Raw genomic sequence first — 13,675 nt, forward strand, 5'->3', positions numbered from 1 at the left:
ACAGGCTAAGTTGCATCTTTCATCCCCACGAATGGGCACTCGATACAGAAATAGCCCAAGACACATTCATGCAATGGGGGGCACCTTCGATAGATTTCTTTGTAATGGAGATCAATGCTCAAGTTCCCAAATTCTGCTCGATAAGACCAAGCCAATTCAGGATTACTCAAGATGCCTTCCTCATTCCGTGGATGACAGGCCTCCTGTACGCCTTTCCTCCAATACCACTCATCACAAGGACAATTCAAAAGTGCATAGCAGACAAAGCTCAACTGATACTCATCGCCCTGGCCTGGCCGAGGCAACCATGCTACAGTTTCCTTCTCAGACTATCCATCATGGATCCAATTCGGTTACCGAATCGCCAAGATCAAGGGACACTTCAACACCCGCTACACTCATCTCTCCACTTGATAGCGTGGAGATTGAGAAGCTCCTTTTTAACAGAACAGGGAGTTTCCACTTCGGTACAATTAATTTTGTTAGAATCCAGGAAACTCTCAACAAGGAAAAATTATAGCTATAAATGTAAACGCTACTCTACCTGGTGCACTTCCAAAGGTGTACCACCATTGGACTGCTCCCCTGAATTGTTCATTGATTATTTTCATACACTATATGCAGCTGCTCTAGCAACATCATCCATCAGAGTTCCTCTTAGCGCCATAGGTGCATATCATAGGCCAGTTAACAATATTCCTATATCCAATCACCCCTTACTATCTCGTTTCATTAAGGGGTTAACTCACCTTCGTCCTCCGATCTCTAAGCCTCCAGTTCCATGGAACCTCAACATAGTTCTGGAACAGCTCATGCTTTTCCCGTTTGAACCCATAGATTCTGCACATACTAAATACCTCACACGGAAAGTTGTATTCCTGGTTGCAGTAACATCGGCACGAAGAGTTAGTGAATTACAGGCCTTGGTCCATTATTCTCCATATTTGCAATTTCATCACCAAAAGGTAGTTCTCCGAACTCACCCATCCTTCCTACCAAAAGTGGTTTCTCAATTCCATCTCAATCAGATTATGGAATTATCCATCTTTTTCCCTAAACCTCATGCAAATGATAGGGAAAAACTACTGCACCCACTAGATTGTAGTATGCTAAAGCTCTTTTACAAAGAAGGGGGATATGATAGAGGTGTTTAAAATCATGAGAGGTCTAGAACGGGTAGATGTGAATCGGTTATTTACTCTTTCGGATAGTAGAAAGACTAGGGGGCACTCCATGAAGTTAGCATGGGGTACATTTAAAACTAATCGGAGAAAGTTCTTTTTTACTCAACGCACAATTAGACTCTGGAATTTGTTGCCAGAGGATGTGGTTAGTGCAGTTAATATAGCTGTGTTTAAAAAAGGATTGGATAAGTTCTTGGAGGAGAAGTCCATTACCTGCTATTAAGTTCACTTAGAGAATAACCACTGCCATTAGCAATGGTTACATGGAATAGACTTAGTTTTTGGGTACTTGCCAGGTTCTTATGGCCTGGATTGGCCACTGTTGGAAACAGGATGCTGGGCTTGATGGACCCTTGGTCTGACCCAGTATGGCATTTTCTTATGTTCTTATGACAAACTCGGACTCCCGTGTTTCTCAACTCTTTGTCTCCTTTGACCCAAAGGCACCTGGATTACCAGTGGCTAAACGCACCATCTCCAGCTGGATAGCACAGTGCATCAAATTCTGTTACAACAAACAAACTACAACTACATTCAGAACCTAAAGCTCACCAAGTCAGAGCAGTAGCAGCCTCATTGGCACACCTAAAGAATGTGCAACCCATAGACATTTGCAAGGCAGCTACATGGTCATCGTTTCATACCTTCACATCTCACTACTGTCTTGATCAACAGGCAGCCACTGAAGCGAAGACAGGGCAAGCAATCTTGCAATTTCTATCCTCCTATCCACGGTGACCGCCACACTGTCAAAGATCACGTACAAATATATATATCATAAACAAAGTGATTGGGAGCTTGGGACTCCCATGACAGCATGGCTAATTCAGCCCTGCTATCAATGGGAAAAAGCAAGTTTGCTTACCGTAAACGGTGTTTCCGTAGATAGGATGAATTAGCCATGCTGACCCACCCTCCTCCCTGGCAGTCACCTAATCTTCGACTACACTACAGCTTAATCTCAGACTGAAGAGATTCCGTTACTTTCCTGTGCGGGAACACACGCGCAGCCACAGAGAGCAAAACTCTAATCTCTGCTTTGACAAGCTCTGCCTCCTGGACCTGATTGACAGATCCCATGACAGCATGGCTAATTCATCCTGCTATCTATGGAAACACAGTTGCAGGTAAGCAAACTTGCTTGTATTACCGCAGGAGAATGGGGCTCAATCTTTCTCCAATTTAAAGGTAAAATTTCCTCTTCTAAAGAGTACTGTGTTCCCGATGGGGAAGGCACAGTCCACATCTGCTCGGGCAGTGGTCCCACCAGCCAGTCAGGTTTTCAGGATATCCACAACACCTATGCATATGAGAAAATTTGCATGCAATGCCTCCATAACATGCAAATTTTCTCTCATGCATAGTCATTGTGGATATCCTGAAAACCCGACTGGCTGGTGGGCCTCCAGGACAGGGTTGGGGACTACTGTCCTAGGAGATGAAGAGATACTGAAGGGCTGTGGTCACTGCAGGGGTAGATCTAGGGCAGGGCTTCCCAAACCTGTCCTGGGGACCCCATACCCAGTTGAGTGTTCAGGATATCCACAATGAATATTTATCTCATGCATATTCATTGTGGATATCTTGAAAACTCGACTGGCTGTGGGGTCCCTACGATAGGTTTGGGAAGCCCTGATCTGGGGTGCTGTCAGCTTTGAAACCGGACTCTGTCTCCCATCTGCTAGTAGGGGAGCACATAACTCATTGGTCCTGAGTCCATCAGACTACACATTAGGAAAGATGTACTGAAACTTCAGGGGGGACAACTCAGCACCACCCGAAATATTTCTTTACACAGAGTGGTGACTTCCTGGAATTCCCTTCCACAGATGGTGGTCAAGATCAAAACACAGAATTCAAAGGGGCATGGGATAAACACTGAGCGTCCCTTTACGGTAGAGGTTGGAAATGGAAGTAATCTGCTCCATGTAGCAGTTACTATCCTTAGCAGAAACACAGGAATTATTTCTCAATTAATAAGCCTTGATACTTTTGGTACAATTGCCCCTCACTCTGCTTTGACAGGGGTAGAGGGAAGGGGAATTGGATTTAGAAGGCAATCGACCTGTGCCCTAACTTTTAGTGTGGGGTACTGATACTCAGACATAATGGAAAAAGCACAGGACTGCTGCTATGGCTAAGTCCCAAAGCAAATCAGCATTGCCTGAATTTTCAGGAAGGCTCCTTCCTCAGTACACGTCGCTAGCAATTTTTTATGGTTTGACAATTGCTTGGTTTTTGATTGTAAATATTACTACCCTTATCACAAGGACTTGGGGATAACTGCACAGACTACCCTTAAGGGAAACTTGGAGGTGATCTACATAGTGTGGCAGATATTATCATAAAAAGCTTGGTCGGGAAACTGGATGGACCATTTGGTCATTTTCTGCCATCATTACTATGTATGCTATGTAATGAGCTGTGGAATCTGTTGCCAGAGTACAAGGCAACTAAAATAGTGGATTGGCAAGTTTCAGGTGGAAAGATACACTAATAAATATTAGCCAGGTAGACTTAAAGCTAGTGCTTATCCGTGGGAGTGAGATACAAGAAATAGATTATTTTGAGCTGGATTAAGATGATGTGGCCATAGGCAGTGGAGGATCCAAACAGAGGAATGGAGTGGGGACAATCCGTAGTGGTGAGAAGAGGGCAGGGTACCACACGATCTGCCCGTGCGCAACCTAAAGGCCCCACTCTTCATTTTTCATCATCTTTAGGCACGGTAGAAGTGAAAAATGGCAGGGTGGTTGCACGTATGGATTTAAGAATGGCAGCAGCGGCGATGTGCTAGCATAAGAATGGGGCACTTGCCTTTGCTTAAATCCAGAATGGCCTGACCCAGCATGGCTTCTATACTTTTAAGAAGTCTATGGATGACAATTCTCAGCATGACAGCAGGCAACGGGGCCAGGGTCAGATTTAACATCCATAGAGGTTCATCTGCTGGCCTCTATCGCCTAGTAGGGGACGGTGGGAGGGTACTTAAAGGAAGCATTTTCTCCCAGACCTCACAACAATCCAGTGATGCTCTTCTATAATCCACATGCAGCCATCTGCTCGCATGCTTCATTCTTACACCACAAATTAGATTCCCTGTACTGTTCTTACATCTTGAACTAATGTCTCCTTTTACATTGATCACAAGAACTTTAAAACCTGCGTTGCTGACCTAACTCTGGTGGAATAGAACCTCTCTCCTAGACATCGACCGGCTCAATTCCAACTAACTATTCTGGCGTATACCCACAGGCGAAGATGGCAGAGGAATTCGCGCGAGAAATAGACGTAAGGCCTTGCTCCACCAATCACATCGCAGTACCTGGGCTTAGCCAATCGGGTTGGGCGTGTGCGGAGGCTCTGAGCTAGCAAGTTAGAGTGTTCGGGAAGCGTGACCGAACTTTCGGCGCGGTGCGGGTGGTGGGCCGCTGACTCAGCCTCGGTTGTGCTTTGTTTCCTCGGCAACATCCATCCTGTCTCGCTATGGCCGCGGTGAAAGCTCTCAACCCCAAAGCGGAGGTGGCCCGAGCCCAGGCCGCCCTGGCCGTGAACATCAGCGCGGCACGCGGTCTGCAGGACGTACTGCGGACCAACCTGGGGCCCAAAGGCACCATGAAAATGTAAGTGGGGTGGGGAGGGAATCCCCGCTGTGGCCAACGCGCCTCTGGGCGCAGGCACAGGAGAGTTCCCTGTGCACATAGAGAATGATAACACGGGGACCTTGGAGGTTGCGTGAGGGGGGAAGTCCCCTCGATAAGAGATGAAATGTGAGGTGGGGGGAGAGGAAAGCGTCTGCCGTTACCGGCCGACGCGCTGGGAAATTCCGGTTCCAGCGGCGAGATTCCCGCAATTTACGTAAAAGCACATTGCTAGATCCGATCTGGACAACAAAAAGAAAATAAGGGTGCGTTACGCATTCTACGTATGGTTCCCGTAGCCTCAGGCTTTTAAAAGGGCGCGTGCTTTCTTCCTTTTCCGTGATGTCGTCGTCTGTTCCGTTCGCTTTTGGCAACGTGCGAAACGTGTTTTCCGTGGACTGGTATTCTGGGTCTACAAGTGTTTTATATATAAAATTATTCCTAATTTGTTCCCTACGCTTTGTAACGGATGGCTAGAAGTTTTGTGTTTAGATCCTTTCTTTTTTTTTTTTGTGGCAGATACGGTTTACTATACAGGTAGAAATGGCTATAATCTTTACACTTAGTGTACTACATACAATTAATACTTGGGGGTCTGATTTTTACTTTTTGCAGGCTTGTGTCTGGTGCTGGAGACATCAAGCTTACCAAAGATGGTAATGTGTTGCTCCATGAAATGGTGAGTCCGAGGGAAGTGTGGGTAGGGCTTTGTCTTGTATTTTGCAAATACAAGATTCATAATGCAAAGTACATTTTGGTATGTAATAAGTATAATGCTGGAAGTTTACATAGTTCTGCACAGTTTGATTTGATATAATTCCTGCAGTTCATATGCTAGATAATGAAATTTTTTCTTAGTAAGATAGTACATGAGGGCAGATAAAGATCAAAATGGCACATCCAATTTGCCCAGCAAGGTGTTTAGGGTTAATAAGAACTCCCCCCCCCCCCCTTTTTTTTTTCTATCATTTTTTTTTTTTTATTTGATGTACTGAGCTGGTACATTTTTTTTTCTTTTAGTTCTCAAGTGACTTGATTAGAAATGAATGATGCTCCTAGTCCTAATTTAAAGAACAGTTGTGCTGATCTCCATAGTGACTAATCTTGCCGGTGTTTGACTCTTAGGAAAGAAGACTTGAATAGGAATTATTTTAACAGGTTATATCTGAAACCGTCCCATGAATTGTCAGAAGGAACATTTACTACTAATGCTGCAGTATATATAGCCTAAAAAGCTTTCAGTATTGAAATTCTTGTACAGTATGCTTGATATGAACTGCTGTCCTTATTTTCTCAAAGCAAATTCAACACCCGACAGCCTCCTTGATAGCAAAAGTAGCGACAGCGCAGGATGACATCACAGGGGATGGTACGACCTCAAATGTTCTCATCATTGGCGAGCTCCTGAAACAGGCTGATCTTTATATTTCTGAGGTATGTTGAAAGCGGTGTCACATGATGAATTACTGCCTTTTGAGCAAAGCTGAATTGTAAATGCATGGCTTGTGTTGTACAATTGTCCACTTTAAATGGGTTTTGTTTCTAACAGGGTCTACACCCCAGAATTGTAACTGAAGGGTTTGAAGCTGCTAAAGAAAAAGCACTTGAAGTTTTGGATCAAGTGAAAGTATCCATGGAAATGGACAGGGAAACCCTTATTAATGTTGCTAGAACTTCCCTGCGTACCAAAGTTCATGCAGAGTTGGCTGATGTACTCACAGAGGCAAGTTCTTGGGATTATTAGGGTGGGGATTTTTTTACCGTTTTAATTTGGCTTATCATGATCTGTTGAAATGAAAGTGGGAATATTTATTTCTTTAAAAACATGTTTTTAGTGTGTTGTGAAAGCAATGCAAATTGTAAAGTAGACACGAGACCTGACTAGCTGATCAGATGAGACATTCCATATACTCAGGGCCCCTGGATGTTGCTTTTCTGCCAAGTGGTAGGAATAAATATAAAAATGATACTGATTTAAATATTATATGTCAGTTCTCAAACATTATGAGCATGGCTGAATTCTGCGTTGGGGTCTTCAGCTGTCCTACGCCATGTAAAGTAAAGATTTCACTTTGATTTTTTCAGCATGGCTTATTTTTAGAAGCTGGCATGGTCTAGGTTGAATGTTTTTAGTTTTGGGCTTGCAGTTACTCTTCACTGGCCAGCACCCACATCACTGAGGTATGTTGAGAACTGTAGTGATGATTCAGATCAATCCATTGCTGATAGACTTGATTGGAACATAAAATTCTGTGTTCAGAAAAGACGCATCCAGCTGTATAGTGAAATCCATGAAACATTTTATAAATGCTTAACTGCTCACAGAAGGAAGAAGGAAAACATATCTTTGCTATGTAAAATATTACCACCCTTTTTTTGTTTCTTTAAATGAAAGCTTAGCTGGAGAAGTGATGTAACGAATGCATAATCTTGTATTTTAGGCTGTAGTGGATTCTGTTCTGGCTATAAGAAAAGCAGGTGAACCTATTGATCTCCATATGGTCGAAATTATGGAAATGAAACACAAAACGGAAAGTGACACAACGTAGGTAGCCTTAAAGTTTCTGTAGCAGCAAACTCTATTACAGCATTTTAAACTGTGCTTTTTCTTTATATTTTGTTGTAATGGCAAATAAGGCTGGCTGGAGGATTGGGAGGACTTTAGCTGACCTCATGGGGGAAAAAAAAAAGACAAGTTATAACCAGTTAGAAGGTGATGGTTCTGCAATAAGTTGAATTTGTTGTAATTCTAATCATTATCACATTTCATTGCATAACAGCAGTTTAAAAAGCTTGAGGTGGATTTTTTGGAAAGTAGGACACAATTTAAATTTTAAATTACTTGGAGCAGTGAGCATTCAAAACAGAAACTCTGTTTTCATCAGAAGTTGTTTAGCATGGCCTCTTCAATAACGGGAAGGAAACCTGGATTGATTCCTGCTTCTGGCCACTGCTCCTGGGGCTAGATGGTGATAAATGCTGTTTAAGTAACTTCCTGGGTCTGTGGTTGGGGGGTAACCCAACAGAGTGCAGGTTTTATAGATTATAGCAGGTCAAAGCAATTGCATCTTACTTTTTAGCTAATTACCACTGCAAGATTAAAAAAAAAAAGTTATTTCAGTGTTTCTAAAATGGAAAGATATATAGCAGATGTGTATGGCATGGATGAATTCTGTGTTAGCTTCTACAGTAGTTGATACAGTCAGACACCATGCTAAAATAAAGGTCACTTTGAAATCTTCCTGACAGTGTGCTCTTTTCCAAGTGAGCATGTTTGTAGAAAAAGTGACTATATGATCCAAAATTGGTGTACTACATGTTAGACTGACTGCATGTTAATGGATTTTTATTGATGCAAATTGGAGCCTTTCAAGGAATGGAGGAAATTGAAGGTATTTTGTAATACTTGCTTGTTAGGCTGATCAGAGGTCTAGTTTTAGATCATGGTGCTCGCCATCCTGACATGAAGAAAAGAGTGGAAAATGCTTATATCCTCACCTGCAATGTGTCATTAGAATATGAGAAAACGTAAGTAAAAGCATACATGAGTTAGACTATTAACCTTACGTTAAGTTTTCTGACTGATAGGAAAAGATATTCCCTGTTAAACTTTGGAAATAAAAAAAAGTTTCATCTTATTCTATATAATTCTTCTCCCTGCATATATTCTCAGTGCAGTTAGATGTATTATGTCATTGGTTTGGGGGGGGGGGGGTGTCTTGAAAAGATGTGTTAATGTGGCATATGACTTCAAATCTGAGCCAAATCTAGTGCTTGGGGAGGCATCTGGACCCACACAATAAATAGCCCCACATCTTGAGGCTCAAATGAGAAAAGTCAGATGTTAAGAAAAGATGCCCACATAGAGCTTGTCCTGTTGTAGGAAAAATTTCATTGCGAAATCTTGCATCTCCCTGGCCGAATATTCTGAATAAAATATAAAACATTTTTCTTGGCTTTGTTTTGGACCACATGCAGACTTGTGTGTTTAATCTGGTCATCTGCCCAGCTAATTCTGCACAGTGAACAGCCAAGTGTGCTTTGTAGTTCCTTGGTTTACAACCCTGTGCCACAATAAGTTCTGTGCTTTTTCCTCTGCATTGAAAGAAGTTCTCTTTCTTTTACATGTATTCAGAAGTACAGTACATTGTTAGTCTGAATTAGCACCAAAAAGCTTGTTAATGCAAGAAGAACAGTATTTCAGGTTGAGGAGCACCAAGTGGAGACATGTCCTTTGATTTGCAAAATGCATTGATCTTGTATGTACTTTTTCTTTACCCTTCTTACAGAGAAGTGAACTCTGGTTTCTTCTATAAGAGTGCAGATGAGAGAGAGAAACTGGTAAAGGCAGAGAGGAAGTTCATTGAAGACAGAGTAAACAGAATTATAGATCTGAAAAGGAAAGTCTGTGGTGATTCAGACAAAGGTTTTGTTGTCATTAATCAAAAGGTAAGATTTGATGTAATATTCAGGCTATCCCTAAAGTCTTTGGTGTGAATACTAATTTAATTTGCGAAGACCAATTTCATGATTAAGTTAGTGCAAGCATTTGTCTGCTACCAAAAGATCAGTATTTCATGGGAATGATACCATGAATCAACAGTGTGAACTATTTTTCTACAGAAAGGGTAGTGAATGCATGGAATGGACTTCCAATGGAGGTGGAGGAGGAGAATTCCATTACTATTTTAAGAGAGCCTGAATTCCCTGTACATACCCAGATCAGTCCAAATTCCTGGGTTTTACCTCTCCTCCAGCAGATGGAGACAGAGAGGAAGAAGTGAGGGGAATGCAAGAGGTCAACTGTGGTCTATGGCAGGGCTTCCCAAACCTGTCCTGGTGATCCCACAGCCAGTTGGGTTTTTAGGATGTTCAGTTCAGGCAGATCCATCTCCTGCATATTCATTGTAAATATCCTGGCTGTTTTAGGAAGCCCTGGTCTCTGGCATTGCACCTGGAATTAAATTGGACAGGCTGGATGAACTTTATGGTCTTTGTTTCTATAAGGCACAACTTTAATAAATAAAGATCCCTGGGGAAGGGTGACAAACTTTGTTCCCTGTACATACCCAGATCAGTCCAGACTCCTGGGTTTTGCCTTCCTGCCAGCAGATGGAGACAACAAGTTTCTTTGACACTAAATAACCCAGTGTGCCACCTGCAGTCCCTCTGTATTTCTCTGTCTCCAGTAAATGGTAAATAGTGTAAAACCTGCAGTCTGGAGAGAGAAAAAACAAAATTTCTGGATCCTCCTAGGGGTTGTGAGGCCCTGGTGTACTGCAAGCCCGGTGTAGCATGGAAGTATCCTTTTTAATGGTTTGTCCATCAAGGGAGACTGATATAGTCTGGCTCTTTCTTAACCAGAACCTCTGCACCAATGGAAATTATTGGTTTCTATGTATCTTTATTTGTTCTCCGAGAGTAAAAAAAAAAGGAACTAGTTAGAGGGGAGGAATAGCATGTTGCAGAAGCGGCATGGCGTTCATTGGTCTGTGTTGAGCATAGCCGCACCGATAGAAAAAGCCCTGCGGGTGATGGGGTCTAGTGCTAAGGCTTTCCCCATCAGTGCAAAATGGCAGCCGTTTTCGATTCCCTAGCAGCGTCATCAGGAGAGGCACAGGAATCCCTGCCTCAACTATTGCCAGTGGTTCCCTGTCCTGCAGAGGTGCAGAGAGGCACTTGATTCAAGGAGGAGTCTCTGGTTCCTGGTAGAGTTCTTCTGATGGTTTTAATTTGCTTATGCACAAAATTGTTTAGCAGAACAAGCAGAGGGGGATGCTAGCTGTCGACCCCAGTCTCCATGGATTCTTGGCCAGTCAAGAAACATGTGCTGTTGAAGCTCTTCAGGCCTTCGATGACTTTCGGTGCCTGATGTTGAAAATATCCAAGCCTGAAGGTGCAGTCAGGTTTTGCCTAGCTGTGCGGTAAGCCATGGCAGTGGTTCTTTTCCCACGTGCATAGGTGTGTGCACACATTCTCGCCTCGTTGGTAGTTGCATGCGCAGAGACCTGAGCATGTAAAGCTGTGGCTTGGATTTGAGAGCATATGTCACGTCCAATTCTGAGATTCGTCATAGCAGCGGTATGCAAGGGAGCGTTCTTGGCATTTCTCGCCTTGACAGAAGTGTATCTGCATATAGCCATCAAACTGGAGCACCAGAGATTTCCGAGGTTCATGGTCTTAAGGGAGCACTTTCAGTTTTGAGCCCTTCCCTTTGGCTAGTGACAGCTCCACATACCTTCACCAAAGGTGATGGTGGTGGGGGCGGCCGCATTGCAAAAGGAGGGTGTGTTGATGCATCTGTGTCTGGATGACTGGTTCATTCGTGTGAAATCAGAGGACCTCTTGTCAAAATCATTACAAAAGGTACCGATGTACTCAAAGTCTCTAGGATGGGTGGTGAACCTAGCAACAAGCCATTTAGTCCTCTTTCAAACTCTGTAGTATCTGGGAGCTCAGTTTGACACGCTAGCAGAGAGAGATTTTCTCACAGAGAGAGATTACTGAAATTACAGAGTCAGGTTAGGATTCTGCTAGAGCTTTCGGTGCCCAGGGTCTGGGACTATTTATAGACCCTGGGTTCTATAGCATCAACATTTGGCTTTTGCGCATATGTGGCCACTGCAGGGGGCTGCTCTTTCCCCCGTGGACGAAGGGCAGTGTGGCAAGGTCAGTCCGTGCAGGGCCAGTAGTCAAAACAGGTCAATTGGTTAGCCAAGAGCGGTGCATTTCTTGTTGCTTTATCTGCTAAGATTACACAGCCATCCAGTATGGATCCTATCAGACAATGCGATGACTGCCCATAACAACTGTTAAGGTGGAACCAAGAATCAGGCAGTGGTTTGAGAGGCCTGGGAGTTGATTCTCTGGGCAGAGCAGCACTTGGAGCAGCTGGCAGCATCTCACATCGCCAGAGTGAACAAAGTGAATTTTCTTAGTTGGAGGAAGTTAGACCCAGGGGAATGGGAGCTGTCGGAGGCAGCGATGTCTCATTCATGGAACAGAACATGGTACAGAAGGAATCGGAGCTCTGGTGCTGCCGTGGACTCCAGGAATTCTTTTCTCCATGGCCTCTGGTGGACAAGGGATTACAGTGGATAGAGAAATATCTGGGCAGTATGATCCTGGCAGCTTCAGAGTAGCCATATCAACCATAATTTCCAAGTTGCTGCTCAAGAAATCTCCTGGAACAAGACCGATTGCATCTCCGCCCAGGAAGCAGCCTGAGCTCGAAGAGAATGGGCCTTGACACCCGCCGGAGGTTGTTGACCTGCTCCAATGTAGGCCACAGAGATCGCCTCCTTTAGCCAGCGAGCAATGGTAGTTTTCGACCCCTTGGCCCCCTTCCTTGGACCATGCCAGAGAACAAAATGATGGTCCGACAAGCGAAAATCATTAGTGACTTCCAGATAGCGAATGAGGATACGTTTGACATCTAGCTTGCGTAGATCCTCTGATGCGTCTGCTGAGAAAGACGGAGGCTCTACCGTCTGATTCAAGTGGAACTCGGAAATCACCTTGGGCAGAAAAGCAGGCACAGTGCGCAAGGAAACTCCCGAATCCGTAAATGAAGGTAGGGCTCTCTGCACGAGAGTGCTTGAAGCTCCGAGATTCTGCGGGCAGAACAGATAGCTACTAGGAGAACAGTCTTGAGTGATATCCTTGAGGGTCGCGGAATGCATGGGTTCAAAGGGTGGACCGACCAATATTCGGAAAACGAGATTGAGACTCCACGAAGGATAAAGAGCGTGGACCAGGGGTTTCACATGCTTCACCCCCCTGAGGAATTGGGTGATATCTGGGTGAGAGGAGAGGGAAGTTCCCTCTCGTTGATTAAGTAGAGAGCCTAGGGCAAAGACTTGCACTCTCAGCGAGTTGTAGGCCAGACCCTTGTCCAGTCCCTGTTGAAGAAAAGATAGGATCTGAGCCACCGACGCGGTCCGTGGTGACACAGGTATGGAGGCACACCAGTTCTCAAAAACTTTCCATACCCTGATATAGGAGATGGAGGTAGACGTCTTTCTAGCCTTGAGGAGGGTCGAGATAACAGCCTCTGGGTATCCATGCCGTCTCAGCTGGCTCCTCTCAAAAGCCAGGCCGCAAGACAGAAGCGATCGGCCTGGGCGAAAGATACCGGACCCTGATGCAGCAAGCATGGAAGTTGACCCAGACGAAGAGGTCCGTCCACTGCGAGGTTGATCAAGCCTGCAAAACACGGAAGACTGGGCCATTCTGGCGCCACCAGCATTACCGGACCCTGGTGGGACTCTATTCTCCAGAGCACCTTGCCCACCAGAGGCCAAGGGGGAAACACGTAGAGGAGAACGTGACAGGGCCAGGGGAGGACTAAGGCATCCACTCTCTCTGCGCCGTACTCTCTTCTGCGACTGAAGAACCGAGCTGCCTTGGAATTCCGGGAGGTTGCCATTAGATCCAGATAGGGGGTTTCCCATCTGTGGAACAGGAGATTCACCACCTCCTCTGAGAGTTCCCACTCTCCGGGATCTAGATGTTGATGACTGAGAAGGTTGCTTGAACGTTGTCTACGCCTGCGATGTGGAAGCCGCTAGGCGGGAGAGATGAGTCTCCGCCCACGCCATCAACCTGTCTGTCTCCCGAGAGACATGCCGGCTCCTCGTGCCGCCTTGGCGATTGATGTAGGCCACAGTGGTTGCATTGTCTGAGAGTATTCGGACTGCGCGATGATGGACGAGAGATTAGGAAGCGTTTCAATGCCAGACGCACTGCTCTGGTCTCCAAGCGATTGATCGGCCAAGTTGCTTGGGACGGAGTCCACTTCCCTTGCGCAGAATTCATCTGACACACCGTTCCCCAGCCAGAGAGACTGGC

At 44.8% G+C, this 13,675-nt stretch overlaps 1 protein-coding gene and 2 non-coding genes across 3 annotated transcripts in view; all 3 read left to right on the forward strand.

The window, feature by feature from the left end:
- Positions 1-4,544: 4,544 nt before the first annotated feature.
- The window catches only part of CCT6A (chaperonin containing TCP1 subunit 6A), a 44,532-nt gene continuing 35,401 nt past the window's right edge, over positions 4,545-13,675 (forward strand). Inside the window, exons 1-7 of the mRNA XM_029612310.1 lie at positions 4,545-4,807; positions 5,441-5,504; positions 6,125-6,259; positions 6,375-6,548; positions 7,267-7,370; positions 8,243-8,353; positions 9,115-9,274. Of these exons, the coding sequence (XP_029468170.1) occupies positions 4,671-4,807; positions 5,441-5,504; positions 6,125-6,259; positions 6,375-6,548; positions 7,267-7,370; positions 8,243-8,353; positions 9,115-9,274 (885 nt within the window). The 5' untranslated portion in view covers positions 4,545-4,670. The remainder of the gene's footprint in view (positions 4,808-5,440; positions 5,505-6,124; positions 6,260-6,374; positions 6,549-7,266; positions 7,371-8,242; positions 8,354-9,114; positions 9,275-13,675) is intronic.
- LOC115098429 lies at positions 7,985-8,122 on the forward strand. The gene has a single exon (XR_003858516.1). It is a non-coding gene; the product is annotated as a small nucleolar RNA SNORA15 (small nucleolar RNA).
- LOC115098431 lies at positions 8,841-8,975 on the forward strand. The gene has a single exon (XR_003858518.1). It is a non-coding gene; the product is annotated as a small nucleolar RNA SNORA22 (small nucleolar RNA).

The sequence above is a fragment of the Rhinatrema bivittatum genome, chromosome 8 (genome assembly GCF_901001135.1).
Source record: "Rhinatrema bivittatum chromosome 8, aRhiBiv1.1, whole genome shotgun sequence".
Lineage (NCBI taxonomy): Eukaryota > Metazoa > Chordata > Amphibia > Gymnophiona > Rhinatrematidae > Rhinatrema > Rhinatrema bivittatum.